The sequence below is a fragment of the Euleptes europaea genome, chromosome 14 (genome assembly GCF_029931775.1).
Source record: "Euleptes europaea isolate rEulEur1 chromosome 14, rEulEur1.hap1, whole genome shotgun sequence".
Lineage (NCBI taxonomy): Eukaryota > Metazoa > Chordata > Lepidosauria > Squamata > Sphaerodactylidae > Euleptes > Euleptes europaea.
This window is the reverse complement of record NC_079325.1, coordinates 60,140,957-60,157,097: the sequence shown is the minus strand read 5'-3', so window position 1 is coordinate 60,157,097 and position 16,141 is coordinate 60,140,957. Positions and strand designations below refer to the sequence as shown.

General features: G+C 51.1%; 1 protein-coding gene across 1 annotated transcript in view; it reads left to right on the top strand.

The window, feature by feature from the left end:
• Positions 1-16,141, top strand: part of COL5A1 (collagen type V alpha 1 chain) — a 325,021-nt gene that overhangs the window by 244,924 nt on the left and 63,956 nt on the right. Inside the window, exons 32-38 of the mRNA XM_056859974.1 lie at positions 7,011-7,064; positions 8,039-8,083; positions 8,184-8,237; positions 9,830-9,874; positions 11,567-11,620; positions 11,767-11,820; positions 14,478-14,531. Of these exons, the coding sequence (XP_056715952.1) occupies positions 7,011-7,064; positions 8,039-8,083; positions 8,184-8,237; positions 9,830-9,874; positions 11,567-11,620; positions 11,767-11,820; positions 14,478-14,531 (360 nt within the window). The remainder of the gene's footprint in view (positions 1-7,010; positions 7,065-8,038; positions 8,084-8,183; positions 8,238-9,829; positions 9,875-11,566; positions 11,621-11,766; positions 11,821-14,477; positions 14,532-16,141) is intronic.

Here is a 16,141-nt window from a genome sequence, read left to right as displayed (position 1 = left end):
TAATCCGCCGGGATGTGTTGCCGTCCGGGACAGTGTCGGACGGTGAACCTAAAGGGAAGTAAAGATAGGTACCAGTGTAAAACACGAGGATTGTGGTCCTTCATCCGAGACATCCATAACAGTGGTTCGTGATCGGTCACCAAAGTGAAGGGGTTATTTGTTAAATAAAACTGCAGAGCCCCTACTGCCCATTTCACCAGCTGTTTCCGGTAGCTGTCCGGGACCAACAGCTGCCTGACTTCTTCTTGGTTGTGCTTCACCACCCTGAACCACAAACCACCTCCCTCCTAATCTGGGGCCACCTCGTGGCTCGACGCTCATCCACCACTTCCCCTTCCCAAATGGCTACCGTGCCTTTAAGGGCGTCCAAAGAGGAATCAGCCTCTTGGGCCCTCCAGAACGTAGGATCCCTTATCCATGTGGCCACTGCATCCCTCCTGTCAGCCTCTCGGGATGTTCCTTCTCCCGGGTCTGCCTCTTCCGAGGCGCCGATGTCTGAGGCCCCTTCGGGCGATCCCACGGCGCACTGGTAGCTGTGGGGGGTTTGAGGTCCAGATCGCAGGAAAACGGCTGCCATGTCTGCGAAACGGGGCGTCTCGGCCGATGAGCATGTGGTACGGTAGGGCTGTCACGCGGGCTGCTTCCATCTCATAGACTTGTCCCTTCCATTGGATGGCGAGACAGACAACTGGGTATCGCTCTACATGGCGGTGAAAGCAAGAGACCTCGGCCCACCGTATAACGGGAAGGTGTTCTGGAAGTAGGCACATGAGGACCATGGAAATGGAGGACCCCGAGTCAATCAACGTTTGGTGGAGTTGACCTCTGTACCTCACTTCCACTACCATGGGGTTCGCTCTCCCTAGTCCTCCACTCGCTTGGAAGGCCTCTTCTTGACCCAGGTCACATTCCATCGGGGCATTCCCGTTTGAGATGTCCCCACTGGCCACAGGTGAAGCATGGGCCTGGTCCTTTGGGGTCGCGTCCTGGTCCCTCCTCTTTGGAGTCAGGTCGCCCTCCATCAACTCGATGTCCTTCAGGTCGAGGACCGACCATGGGAGGTACCCATCTATTGCAAGTGGGACCCGTAGGGATCTAACAGCCAAGCCCCCGGCCACGCCCTACTCGTGTGACGTCACCTCTCACGTTAGGGCGTACCTCGTTCCGGGAAGCTTCCTTGGCGTTCTCCGTGGCGATGACATTTTCCAATAGGCGGGTTGCTTCTGTCAGAGAGGCGGGCTTGTTATATGATAGCCACTCTCTCGCCTTGGGTGGCACTACATGGTATAACTGATCTATGATCACTTGGTTCACTATGTTCTTTTCCCCCGTAGTCACCGGGCGTAGCCACCTATAAGCTAGGTCTTGTAGAGTATTGACGAAGACCTTGGGCCGATCCCCCTTCTTCCAGCTATGGCCTCGAAACCGTACCCTGTAGGTATCGGGGGAGATGTCATAACGGTCTAATATAGCGGCTTTCAGCCTATCATAGTTGGCAATGTAAGGCTCTTAAGGCAGCCAACGCCTCCCCGGTAAGATAACGCCCTAGAATAAAGGTCCAACGGTCCTTTGGCCAATTAGAAGCTTCGTCGGTCCTCTCAAAAGCCTCCAAAAACCCATCTATGTCATCTTCCACGCCCAATTTGGTCAGCGGCACCAACTGCATTCGGCCCCCTCCCAACGGGTCTCCCAGGTTACTGGTCGTTCCCGTGCTGCGGTTCTCCAGCCTACATCGACCCTCCATCAACGCAGCGTGCCCTTGAGAGCTCCTGCCTTGAGAGCTCCTGCATCATTCGACCCTGAAATTCGGCCATCCACTGGCTGAACTGGGCCAGGTCTGATGACCCACCCCCACTGGGCTTGCCCGCCTCCATGGGACCTTTGATGGGGTCCCCTACTGTACGGGGGGTTCATCTTTACTGTTCCAGCGGCCGCCCTGCAGGTCTCGGCCTCTCGGGCACGGGTCTCCTCACGAGTTGCGTGTAAGTGCCCGCATTCTCCACCATGTGTAAGGTTCCATCCCGTGGGCCCAGCCTCTTCATCCCCGCGGCCTGGCCTGTTTGACTCTGGGGGCGCTTCCCTGGCCTCAGGTTGGGTCGGATGAGGACTTTTCTCTCTCTCTCTCTCTCTCTCCTTCACACCCATGGCCAGTCCCTGCTCCACTGAGCCCGAAGCTCCACAGCGGACTGCCCCCTCTTCCTCCTCGGCCTCCGCGTTCCTCCCCAGGTCATCTAGGCCAGGCCCCTCCCGGCTCTGCCCCTTCCTGAACCTCCCCACCTGCCCTGTTGAGGCTCCACCAATCATCCCCCGCCCGTATCTCCGATCCGCCTTTGCTCTCAGCGGGGCCGCAGCTCTGGCTCCGCTGTTCGGCGGCTCCTGCCCCGCCTCTCTCGCTCGTGTCCGCCTGTCTCCCCGTCCCTTCCTCACCTGGCTCTTTCTCTACCGGGGAAGGCTGCCGCGGGGCAGGGGGCCCTGGCGCGGCTCGCGGATGCGTTGCCTCTGGGGACCTCCCGCTGCTGGGCCGCGTGGCGGTGTCGCCCGGCTCTATCCCTCCCTGCCAGGCCGTTTATCCCTCCAAGGGTTTCGCGGGTGGCGGAACAGTTGGCTCCACCCCCTCCCCGACCACGGCCGGCTGGCTTTCCCGCCCGGTAAGTGCGCTGCCGGGTAGTCCCGCTGCCGGGTCTTGCCCGGGCACGGGACAAGGACACAGGGTCTTATTCCAAGACACTGAAAGACTGAACAATTCTACCAACTATTTTGTCAGATTGCACAGAGAAGCCATTGAAATTCATAAACATCAGCACAACTTTAACAGAAAAGAAGAGAGTTTAAGAATGAATAAGGCTTGGCTTCCTGTCCTGAAAACCTCCAGACTAACAAAGACTACAGTCCACAGTAGCCATGCCGATTAGCTTTGGATTTCACACATTAACAGATCACTTCAGGATACAATGGTTCCATATTAATATACCACACCCTCATTAGCACATTATCTTGATACTTATAGGACAATGATTAGCACATTACCTTTGATACTTTTTGCAGGACAATGATTCAGCTCAACCCCCCCCCCCTTCTGACTATATATTACTCTTCCTACACACTTGACACTGAGAGACACTGTCCTTCAGCGTTACTCCTCTGAAGATGCCTGCCACAGCTGCTGGCGAAACATCAGGAAAGAAAATACCAAGACCACGGTCACACAGCCCAGATAACATACAAGAACCAATGAACTCTGACCATGAAAGCCTTCGACAATACAGCTGGAGACCATATTTTCTTGAGTGCCAAGGCAAACTGCCACTTCCTAGGTGACATGCTGGTCTGAATCAGAGAGAAGGAAAATTAGTTTCTCCTCTGCAGAAGAAGAATTTATACCTTTTAAGATTTCAGCAAGAAATTTATATCTGTGTACAAAGGGCAGAACAGACTACAAATGTGGAAATCTTTTGGGGCCGAGGTTCCACAAATACGCAGACGTGCAGCCATCACTGTCTGGGTGTAGAGACCATCTAGGATAGCAGGAGGCATGGTCTGAAACTGTGTTAAGGTGTTCTAATATTGGAGGAGGTAATGCTGGCCAGATGGAAGGCTCTGCCATGGTCAGTTTGAACCAGGGAGAACATCAAATTGAATTGTTTGAACCAGGTAGCAAGAGATTGTGTTTCTGCTCCGCATAGTATTGACTTTAAAGATCCACTCTCGTACATTGAAACAGGGCAAAGGGATGCCCTGAGAATCATCCCCTAAGGAATGGCAAAGAAATATTTTGTTGCTAGTTCAGCAGCACCTGCTTTGCCTTTAAAAAGGGTCAGCAGAGAGATCCCTTTGCTTTCCCCATAATCTGAATAGGGGCAGATTCAGGTGGGCTCTAATTGTAGGTAAACCAAGTTCAGCCTGTGCTGAAGGCACTGAGATACCGTGATGCAAAGCTAAAATTCTCTTTAAAAAGAGATTTTGAATAGTTTCCAGGTTTTTGATCGAAGGCTCATTCCAACCCTACATCTCTATAGCTTACTCTAAACAGAGACTTACTCTGAAACAGTCTCAAAGCCGGCTCAATCAAAAACCCTTCTGTCAAACTGTAAAATTTCAAGATGGCTCCTGTGGCTCTCAGAACTAAAGATCTTGTTATCGCCAGTGGGATTTCCGTGAGAGGGTTTCGCTAAAAGTCACCCCAAGGTTCTGTATTGTTTGATGGAATTTCCATCTCTTGACGATTTATATCTTTGAGGTTGCTTCCCAAAGACCTTGGTCTTGGCAAAGTTAATATTCCAAGCCTTGCCCTTACAAAAAATTACCCAGTTTTTTCAGCATTCTTAAACCGATGAAAGTTAAGGACACCAAACCATATTGCCTGCATCGAAGAAGATCGATACTTTCTGACTTCCCAGAGATGGAGGAAAGAATTTGGGGCTGGATAAACTTGGAATGATATGATTTAAGTACAAGTTTAAAAGCACTGGGGCCAAAAGGCATGCCCTTTGACCCCCGCGTAATTCAACTCTCATCAGTTAGAGAGCCTGAAGAGCCCAACTTGATTCTAGCAGATATATCAGAATGGAATTCCTGTAACAGGAACAATAAACAGTTGCCCGTGTTTGGGGGGCCTTGCTGATTTAGCCCACAGTCAGTTCTGATTGACTGAGCTGAAGACGGCAGTTGAGTCTGCAACGCCGCAAACATCGACTTGGTGGGACTCTTGATACTTTACTGAGCCAGCTGATAAAGAGTCAAGCAGTGATCAGTGGTACCTGCTCCTTTCCTGAACCCTGTTTGTTTGGGATGGATAACATGGTTGGAGATCTCTCAATCGTCCCAGCTGTGCTTCAGGAATTTGTTGTACCATTTGGAGGCTATGTCCAACAAACTATTTTGACAATGGTCTTGAGGAACCAATTTGCAATCTTTTTTTAAAAGCTAGGCCAAAACAGGTGACCACCAATCAGAAAAATGCCTGTACATTTCTGGGGGCATCAGATCGCCCCCTGGGGGCTTACCAAAAGAAAGAGAAGCAATAAGACCACCAATTTCAGACTTGGAAATGAGAGGACGCTAAGGTAAAGAAGGGATGTGAAAGAGTGGGACCTGTTCCAAAGGCACTGGGGCCGGGACAGGAGGGGGAGCCCTGCCCTCGGCTGTGGCAGCCGTGCCAGTCCCTTGCGGAAATCTGTGCATCCCAGCCAAGAAAATACCTACCTAGGCTGAACGATACAGGTTCCCAAAACCAGGACTCATCCTTATCTCGAACAGTTAAACCTAATTCTTGCCATTGCAGTTTTCCATAATTAAACTTCTTTGTTTTGAGAAGGTTTTTATAAGAAACTTTTTTGAGACATTTTGAAAATTCTGTCACTTTTTGAAACCTTGCTTTGAAATTCCTTGCTGACGTTTTGTGGAGCAGGAACCTCCCAGTTTGTCTTGGGCATCCATGTATTCTAATTGTGGCAATTTGGTCTCGCTCATCACTGCAAATTTCTAGGAAACGTGAATGAAGTATGCTAATAGTAAATGCCCCTCAAGCACTACTGGGATGAAGCTGTTTCATCAGCCTTAAATTATTAAGCAGAGCTGCTCTTGTGGGCACCTGCAGTCTCCGCAAGAGAAGTGCAGAGGGCTGAGGGACTGCCGCATCAGAGTGTGGCAGGCCCCGCAGCTCCAGGGCCTCCCGGCATCGACCGCCTCTCCCTCTGTTTCCGCACCAAGAGCAAGAAGAAGAAGAAGGCTAAGCTTGGGCACCTGTATTATTCTTGACGCAAATAGCTAGATAATTAATTAAGGAGAATAACTCATGAGAAGATGGCCCTTTAACATGAAAGCCCTGGTTCTATTAGTGAGATGAAAGGCGGTGGCAGCGGCTCCACGCCCCTCTTCATTTGGGTGGTTGTCAAATGCTTCTTTGCTTTCCATCAAAAACTAGCATTCCCTGCGTGTTAGCGAGCAAGCTGCAGCCTGGTTAGCATGCCCTGGAGGCGCCTAGGAATGTATGATTTTGTTAATGATGTGATTTCTTCTGCTTTTATTTTTCTTGTTTAATACTTGGGGGGAAAGGCATCTTCGACACAGGAGCAGTAATTAACCACAAAGGCTTGTTTTCTCTTGGGGTGGTTTTGGTTTGTCCTGCCTTACCCCGCCGTACTAGCACATTCTTGGTGCACGGGTCACCAGCCCTTTCATGAAGGGGTGCTTTGACAGTTCATGCACCGGCCTCTCTGCCTTGTGTGCCTTTGCCACCCCTGACGAAAGAGGGTATCCCTGGCAGCCACAGTCTCCTCCCCTTCGCAGTGCCACCTATTAATGCAGCCACGGAGAATTACCTTGGCTGCAGGCGTGGGGCTGTGGGCAGCCTAACTAGATTTGGGCCTGCCTGGGTGGGCCAGAAAAGGAGGGAGTCTCGCCTCAGTAAGCCAGCATAGCCACCAATGGGGCTGATCCAGGCCACTCTGTGACCAGAGTCAAGCTGAGGGGGCTGGGGCGCGGGGAGCCAGAGGGCTGTGGGCAAATGCAGCAAAGGGGGAGATGGCAGGGCAGAACCAAGGCCAGCCATCTCCAGGGCATGGTGCCAGGCCTCAAGGCAGCACAGTTTGAGAAACTGCACTTGGGTCCTTGCTGACTTTTGAGGACATGCCCCCAAAGCACCAGATGATGGTTTGATGCTAGAGTGTGGGGTGCCTCCCTGCAAAGGTGGGTTCTATTTCCTCCCGGGTGTGAGCCATGAATGTTGACCGTGCAGCCAGCCACGGGCCTCAGCCTAGGTCAAAGCCTCCTCCATAGCTCAACTGTAGGATCAGAAGCACCCAAACAGAGGCAGCCAAACTGGCACTGCCAGCCGGGCCCATGAGCCAGCCACTCCGCCGGTACTTCTGTGGAGGAGGGGAGCAGGTGTGGTCCCCGGTCCTTGCCCTGAACTGCTTTCCCTCCGCAGATGGCCATCACCTTCCTTCTTATGTCATTTTGGCAGGGGTGGAGAAATTGTCTTTCCCTTGTTCCTTTCTTTTTTTCTCCAGGGGTCCATTGGATTTCCAGGGTTCCCAGGCACCAATGGAGAGAAAGGTGGAAGGGTAAGAGGGCTGGGGGTGGGTGGACTTTGCCTGTTGCCACTTCCTGGTGTTCTTTGTTTTCTACAGGAAGTCCTTGTTTTCTCAAAGCAAATTTCTGATGCTAAACCTCCAATGGCTCTGTCCCATCCCTGGTGAGAGCTGCGGATATCCCCCAGCACTGCCTTTCTCTATCTAGTAAATTCTTCGCCTGTCCTTCTTCCAGGGAGCTCAGAGTGGCATACATGATCCTCCATTCCACACTGAAGCTGGATTGGGGCCAGTATCAGTGCCCTGGAGAATCCTGTATGCTTTGATACTTAAGACTGGTGACTGGCCCCTGCTTTTCACTCCTAAAAAAAGGCCACAACATTATATGCTCTCTTGTTTCCTTCTCGTTCCCCTCCCTCCCCAACATCAGTTATTTTCCTGCCTTCCACGCTTGTTGAGTTCTGAGCCTCTCTTGTGATCAGAGGATTCCTGGGGCTTGTGTGGTTTATGACCTGCAAAGCCAGCTCTGGCAGCACAATCCAGAGAGCAAACTCTGCAGTCATTGAAGACCCCCACACACAGACACACACACAACAGCAACAACAACTTTATCTGGGCAAAAGAACAGGAGTAAAGCTAAATTTGCTTTCTACTCCCATTTGAATATAAATTACTTCTAATATACAAGCTTGAAATTAATGCAGAAAATACACGTTAACATTCAGCCATCTCAACTCCATTCACCTGAAGGTAGGAAGGGGGCTGCGTCTCTCTCCTTCCCTTTACCTTTCTGCCCTTCTGTTGTGGTCCTGGTGCAAGTTCGAGGTCAACTCATGTGCTTTATTTTTTATTTGCATCCATTTTATCCTGTTGGTTTGATCTGCTTGTGTTTTGAATGTGTCTTTAGCTGCCTCAAGTCTTTGGGAAAGTTGGGGGCGGGGAGAGAAATCAAAATAAAGATGCCACCTGAAAAGAACTCTCTGACTTCTCTCTCTCTCTGATTCCAGGGCACCCCTGGCAAACCGGGGCCAAGAGGGCAACGGGGCCCAACGGTAAACAAGCACTGTCCTTCCCTCCTTGTTTTACCAAATTGGCACATAGTAGTGCGGGGGTGGTTGCCCTAACAGTACTTCCCCCCCTCTCTTCCAACAGGGTCCACGAGGAGAAAGAGGTCAGCGAGGCATCACAGGCAAGCCTGGGCCGAAGGTATTTTGATGTAGACTTGCTAAATTTCTTCCCCGCCCTGGAACCCCTCAGCTTTGGACGGGGGAGGCAGTTTCCTTTCTGTTTGGCTCGTTTAGCAGGAGAGAAGCTTCCAGAATCAGAACAGGACAAGAACCATCGACAGAACGGTCTGCACTTAGCAAACAGTTGGTTCCATATCAACATACCACACCCTCATTAGCACATTAGCTTGATACTTACAGGACAATGGTTAGCACATTACCTTTGTTACTTTTTGCAGGACAATGATTCAGCTCAAACCCAACCCCTTTCTGACTATATATTACTCTTCCTACACACTTGACACTGAGAGACACTGCCCTTCAGTGTTACTCCTCTGAAGATGCCTGCCACAGCTGCTGGCGAAACGTGAGGAAAGAAAATACCAAGACCACGGTTACACAGCCCGGATAACCTACGAGAACCAGTTGGTGTCTGTTCCCTTGTGGCCTGTTTAGGCCCAGCGTGGCCCCGGGTGGGAGTCCCATGGGCACCCCAGCTGCCCTGCCCAGGCTGATGAGACCCCTGGCAATGCCCCCATGCCAGGCTCTGTTGGCGTACACTCTCTGCAGGTTTTGATAAAGACTGTGGCTGAGCAGAGGCTTTTGTCTTTTGGGAGAACCTTCCTCTGCTGGAAATATCCATCCCCACCACTCCCCAAACACTCTTCTACATTGCCTGCTCATGAATGGCTCCAGAGGGGCAGGGAAATATTATGATAGTTAATTTCACACTGGGCGTTATTCCCAGAGCGGTCCTGTTAACAGCATGTTTGGCAGAAAGGTGGGGAAGAGCAACCACTTGATGGCTGAAATGCCAGTTTCAATTTGCTGTATGTCTGGGGTGGGTTTACAGGCCTGAAGAGGCCCAGAGATCCTCCCCCCACTTCCATGCCCAGGCAGCAGCCCCACCCTTGCCTTTAGAGGTCTGCCAGGCATCTTTCTGTGGTTTGATGGATGGTGATTTCACCAGTTTCTGACCTCTTTCAGGAGGCAGCTTTGCCTGTTTTATAGAATGGCTGCATTCTGCAGTACCGTTAGCCACAGTTAGCTCTCCATGTAGAGAAGCCATATACCTCTGGATCCCACCTATTAGCCTTGCTTGTGGGCCCTATAGAGGCATGTAGAAGGCTGCCACTGGACACACAACACTGGATTTGATCTACCTTTGGACTGATGTGGCAAAGCCGTTCAGTCCCAGGTTATGACTCCCAAGAGACCCATGTCAAAGTAAAGCATAATATGTAGATTGTGATGTATTTGTTAGGTGCATGAAACAGTCCCCTCATTTGGTAAGTATAGATAGATGCAGGTGGGAGATGGAGGCTTCTTTTGCTGTTCACCTGTACCAGGCAACTTGGCTACCTGCGTCTGACACAGTTGGGGCTGCTGCTGGAAGGAGCTGACCCCCAACAAAAGTGACAGCAGACAGATCCACTGGAGAGGAGGCGCAAAGACCCAGCTCAGCCATGCTCCCAGCAGTCAAAGAAGTGACCTGTCCATGTATTCAGATGGATTTTCCTGTCTTGGAAGTGCTGGTGCTTCTGAGTTGTAATTTTTATTTCTTTCTTAAAGGGCAACTCTGGTGGGGATGGTCCACCGGGCCCTCCAGGCGAAAGGGTAAGATAAATCAGGCCGGGATAGAACTTTTGGTGGGTGGGGATTGTACCTGTAGGACGCAACATGGTCTGCAACATGAGTCCTCCACGTTCAGCCTGAACCTTGAGGTTGCCTCCAGGAGGAAGAGTCTGCCGGCATCCTGGCAGGGACTGGAGGGGGCTATGGAGAGAAGGGTGTGGCTGCACGAAGGGGAGTTTGCAGAGGGCTTGGGAGGGGCCTGGTCCCCAAATCCTCCAGTGAGAAGGTCAGATTTCCAGGTATTCTCTGAACATGTGCAGAATATTTGGTATCGATCAATGGACATTTGCACTGTGTGATTCTGAACATTTGGCGTGCAACAGTATTTAGAATTTGATTGTTCAAGTGCTTTAATTGCTTTTAATTTTTACTTATATTATTATATTTTATCTTGTTTTAATGTTTTATTGTTTGCTGCTTTGGTTAACCTAAATTAGGCATAGACAGGGAGGTGAACAATGCTACTAGCTGGGGGCTGCAGTTTGCAGTCAGAAGCAGAGAAAGTGTCTCCAGGAAAGGGGGGGGGGTCCTTAGCCAGGAAATTGCACTCAAATAATAGGAAGCTGCCCCTAGTAGTGACATAAGCATGTGCAGAAGCCTCTGGTACATGTGCTCTCTGGGGGTAGCATCTAGTCCCTGTGTTAGCATGGTCGCCTCAGTCCTGACATTTTACCTGGGGGGGCACAGGCCTGCACAAAAGACCGCGGCCAGTTTCCAGTGGGCCACCAAGGGTCTACTTGTTACTGGGATTGCCGTAAAGAATGCTGAACGATGTTGGGCCTTGAGCCGATCCAGCAAAGTACTTCTCATGTTCTCATGCAAAGGTGTGAGAGCGATTTTTTGTGGTTTCATTGTTGAGAGGTCCTGAGCCTCTACTCTCACTGGAGCAGTGACTAGACGGCCATCTGGCAGGGATGCTGCAGCTTTAGATCTCCTGCATCAAGCAGGAGGTAGGCTGGACGAAAAATAAACAAAAACCCAGCAGCACCTTTAAGACTAACAACATTTATTTCAATGTGAGGTTTTGTGAGTCGTTGTTCAGTTCTTCAGATGTGTGAAAGGGAGATCATGCTGGGAATTCTTCTGGGGATGATTACAGGAGTGGGGTGAAGCTGTTAAATTTGAGCCCAGTAGCACCTTAGATATCAGGAGTTTCCGAGTGTCCGTTCTGAGAGTCGAAGCCCCCTGCCCTCAGACACAGGCTGGGGGAGAGCAGAGGCAGAGAGGATCGGTGGGAATCCTGTCATAAATCTTTCCAATGTGAATTCTGCATGTGAGGGGGAAAGGGAGGAGTTGAGGCCGAGCTGAGGGTGAGTTAAGTCATAAATCCACAGATTAACAGTTACTCATAATGGATGGACGGATGGGGAGGTCAGAGATTTGAACAAATAAGCAAAGTGATGCGATAGGATGAACAGGGTAAATAACAGCTGCTCAGGAAGTAGTAGTCCAAAGTTTAGGTGAAAGTTAATTGATAGAACATATTAAGAACAGCCAGTTAAAATGTCTAAAAATTAGAGCTATTAGAGACTGGACAGCTCTTCCAACGTATGACTCAGGGGTTCTAGAAAAAAAGTAGACCATGTTCTTCACCCTTAACACTACAGCCTCCAAAGGAAAGCCAACTGCTCCAACCTGACCTGGTAACAAGGCCTTTGTTTGCTTACTTCTCAGGGTCCTCCTGGGCCTCAAGGGCCAACTGGATTTCCTGGACCGAAAGGCCCTCCGGTGAGTGTGGCCAAAAGAGAGACCCCCTCTTTATGTGCCTTAGCACTGGCCTGCTGGGGTACAGCCAGCCCAACTCTCCGCTTGGCCATCTGGAGTCAGGCTCAAGGCACCGGGGGTTTCCCTCAGCATTCCACTTTCTTCCTTAGGGTCCCCCTGGAAAAGACGGGCTGCCTGGTCATCCTGGGCAGAGAGGTGAAACTGTAAGTATTGTGCGGTCTGCGGCCTTGGGAGGGGGGCTCTGAAGTGGGGCGGGGGGCTCTTCCTCCCTCGCCCGTCATTAGCGCCAACATTTCCTGTGAAGCCCTGTCGTGTCCTGCAGCCTGCTGGTTTGCCCAATAAAACGACTCTCTTTACTCTCTTGCTCCTCATCTGGAATCAGTGCAGCCCCTTGTGAGATTCCTCTGCCCTTTCTGCCGTGAAGAGAAACCAAGAGGAAACAAACATTTCAGCCTTACCTGCTGTTCATTTAGTGATCAACCAATCTTTGGTTACTGCTGCTGCCTCATGAGCGCACTGCACAGATGTATTCCACTCACAAAAGGCCCGAGTCTGGGATTGTAATACAAAGCTTGGATGGATGTCACTGGAGATGCTGCTGGGCTCTGGGTTCTCCGCTGCAGACAAACAGAATGGTTGAGCTCCCTTTAGCGGGACTGCTTAAAGCCTCTCCTTCCCCACCTGGCCCCTCCACAGAACCCGCCCCTAAATTCCTGCCAGTCTTTATGAATGGCCTCGGGTGCAGCTCTTCTGGATTATATCTCCACTGTCCTGTTTAAACCAGTTGGGCTCCATGAGTCCTGGCCACAGGCAGTGGGACTTGGTGGGCATGTGGGGGAGGGGGTGGGAATGGCTCCCTGACCACCAGGGAGGCGGAGGCCTGTCGCCAGAGCCAGCAGCCCTCCGCCAGCAGGATCTGCCATCATCCCATCAAAGAGGGTGTGAGCTGAGGGTGCCGCAGTGACATGCTCCTTCTCTGCCTTGAAAAAGAGGAGAGAGACCATGTGAATGTGAGCTGGAATTGGCAGGGAGGCCCCAGCTCACCAGTTTTTGATTGGCCTCCCCCTTTCCTTTGTCGTACAAGGGCTGCAGCCACCAGCAGCATGGCAGGAACATGGGGAGGATCTCCAGTCAGCTATCGAATGCACTGGATCATGGACAGGTCCCCATTGCAGCAGCATCCTTGCTCCATTTACAGCACTCATCCCAGTCTTTGTGTCCTCTGATGCATGTCCTGCACAGTTCTGTTCATTTTGGTGATATTCTGGCAGCATAGAGATGCCCAAATTTGCCAGTTTGACTTCCCGTTGCCATTGGTGATCGGGCAGCCAATTAATCGATGGGCCATTCGGCTGTTTGCAGATAGCTTGTGTCACCAGAGTCGACTCCCAGCTGATGAGGGATCAGCTGGGAATCAGTTTCTGGTCTCCTGCTGGTAAAATTCTGCTCTGTACCCAGCAAAATTTGGGGAAGGGGGAATCAGGAGGCAATTACCAGCTGATCAACTGGAAGTCAGTTTCTTGTGGTCTCCACTCCTGAAGACTTTGCTGCCTCCCAGCCTTACTGAGATGCAGCATATTGGGGGAGAGTGATCAGAAGACTGGCTCATTTCCCTTTTCTTCTCCCCACCACAAGCTGTTGGCTTGGACTGCAGAAGAAAGGACAGTTAGGTCTTTCTTCATTCCCTTCTGCAACTCAGTCTTTAAAAGCATTGATTCTGTTTGAGGGGAGGGAAGAGAAAGGAGCCCTTTCTCAACCCTCCCCCTTCGCAATTCCACTGTGTGGCTATTTTGCTGGGGTGGTGGTGATAGTAGTAGATCAGAAATGGGCTCCCAGCTGATTCCTGATTAGCTGTGAGTTGGCTTCTGACCAACAGGCACCTGTTCAAGTTTTTTGGTTCAGTCTGAACATGCCCATGATCAGCTCACTGGTCATGAGTGTCAAACAAGGTAAATCTGACTGCTGAACGTCTCCTCTGAGGAATTTACGGCATTCCTACAGCCTGAGGCTTTTTGGGTGGCACTACAGTGGGGCTTACATTTGGCATAACACCAGGGCATTTTTTCCTATCTTCCTCCTCCAAGGGCCCATTTCAACACTGACCTTACCCACCAGGACTCTTGCACTTGGCCCATGGTTCTAGGATGCTTTCTGGTGGCTCACACTTTATGCCAGGCTTCACCATCACCCCATGCCAACAGAATTTGCCCAAGAACGTGTCCTCCTAGAATTCCTTTAGCTGTGAAGGTTGAAGGAAGTTTGTAGCTAAACGTGTATGTTTGATTTTAGTAGGGCAGACTTTAATGAACTCAGAGGCATGATGATATTAGGAACTATTAAAAAGTAGTTCAGCAGTGGAATTGGTTACCTCGGGAGGTGGTCAGCTCCCCCTCTCTGGCAGTCTTCAAGCAGCAGCTGGACAAACCTTTGTCAGGGATGCTCTAGGCTGATCCTGCATGGAGCAGGGGGTTGGACTAGATGGCCTGTATGGCCCCTTCCAACTCTGTGAGTCTATGAATAGCTTCCCATGGTCTCCCCCAAACAGTCTGGTAAAAGCTGCTGTCCCAAACGGTCCTTTCACCTGCTTCCTCACAGAGTCACCTTTTCTGCAGCAGATGAATCTTCAGTCCTCATATGCAGTCTGTTTTTCTTTGCCCGGCCCCTGCAAATGTACATTTATGCCCAGTCTCATTTGTTTCCTCATTCTTTGTTCTTTGGGATTCCTCACCCTTTCAGAGAGGATGAGTAAACTTACAAGAAAAGCGGCTGTTGGGTCAGCTGGATTGTTATGTTCTGTGCAAAAAGTGCCCCCATGTTTGTTTGCTGTCCAAGTGAAAAGGTCTCCTTCTGCCACACACAGGGCTTCCAAGGCAAGACGGGACCCCCCGGGCCTCCAGGAGTTGTCGGGCCACAGGTAGGTGCTCCCAGAAGCCCCCGTGATCGGCTCATCTGTCTCCTCCTTTCTGTTCTATGGCCAAACAGCCAACTATTCAATTACCTCCTAATTAGCAGGCCTTTCAGATTAATGGCAGAGTAAATTCTGTATTGCAGGCTAAATACGTGTTTACGTTTGCCTTCTGAGGTGTACAAGTCGACTGCTTGGTAATTATGTTTGGAAATGCTAAAATGTAATTAGTGTGAGGTTCAGCTGCAAGGCTGTTGCCGCGCCCACCCTCCCGGCAACCTGCTTGCTTTTTGTTGCAATACAAACCATGGAGTAGAGCGCTCCAATTCTGTTGCTCTCAGTCAGACCTGGACTGGGGGCAGCTGAGCTTTCAGGGAGCTGAAGGAGGGCCAGAGGATCAGGCGGAGGGGGTGGGGGTCGGAGCCAGAAATGCAGCTGGAGCTGCGCTGGACCAAGGAGGCAAGTGGCAGGGGGAAAGATAGCTGAGTGGAGTGAACAGAGGCAGCTGCAGCAAAGCTGGGGTGCTTCCCAAGTCAGCCCGGACATGGGCCCATGCAAGGATCTGACCCTGACCCAGGGAGTGCAGTGGGTTCTACCCATCCTGTCCAGCCACTGAGCAACATCTGAAGCTTTCCTCTAGCCAATGGAGGGGCCACTTAAGTTGGTGAATGGCTGGACCCACCCCAGTAATTATAGCCAGGATGAGCCAAGGACAGCCAATGGGGTGTCTGGGGTTCGGCACCAGGCTGTCCTGTGGGAGAGCAATCGCCCTGCCCCTTCTGCCTCTTGTCACCTCCAGTTGCCAGTGCAAATTCTGACACTCCCACAGTGGGCGTCTGCCTGCCTCTCTCATCCCCTTTTGCCAGAAGTTGTGTTTCTCCTGCTTCTGGAGGTTGGGGTGCAGAAGGTTAATGGGAGGGATGGGGCATCACAGGACCCCTAGTTTAGCTTTTCTCTTCTATTATGGATCTCCAGCCTCTGAGTCTAGAGGAGAGACGGCTGTTGCAGATCTCCCAGCATGGTGTAGTGGTTAAGAGTGGTGGACTCTAATCTGGAGAACCAGGTTTGATTCCCCACTCCTTCACATGAAGCCAGCTGGTGACTTTGGGCTAGTCACAGTTCTCTCCTATTGTGGGGGAGGGATGTGATTGTAAGCCGCTTTGGGACTCTTAAAGGTAGAGAAAAGAGCAGTTTGAAAACCAACTGTTCCTCTTCCTCTTCTTCCTCTTCCCACCCAGTCCCAAGCCCTCCAGACAGCTCCTTTGGGCTCTTTGCCTGGCTCTGCCGGCCAGCAGTGTAAAGAGTTTTGCAGTGCTGCTGCACCACATGCTCTGACTGCAACAGCCTGCGCCCTGAGAATTGCAGCGGCTGTGCCATTAGCCCCTGTGCCGAATAATCACCACGTCTGCTCACAAGGGCAGGGTCTGCTACATACCCTTTGGAGAACTTCCCAGCCCAAACCTGACACTCCCTTGATGTTTATAAGGTGCCTTTTGCTCCTTAAGGAACTAAAATGCACTCAGCAAACAAAGCTACTAAAGATGTGTGTACAGCTGACCTACTGCTGGCGGGCGCCTTTCCCCCGAGTGGAGTTTTAGCAGATAGTTAACAGCACACAG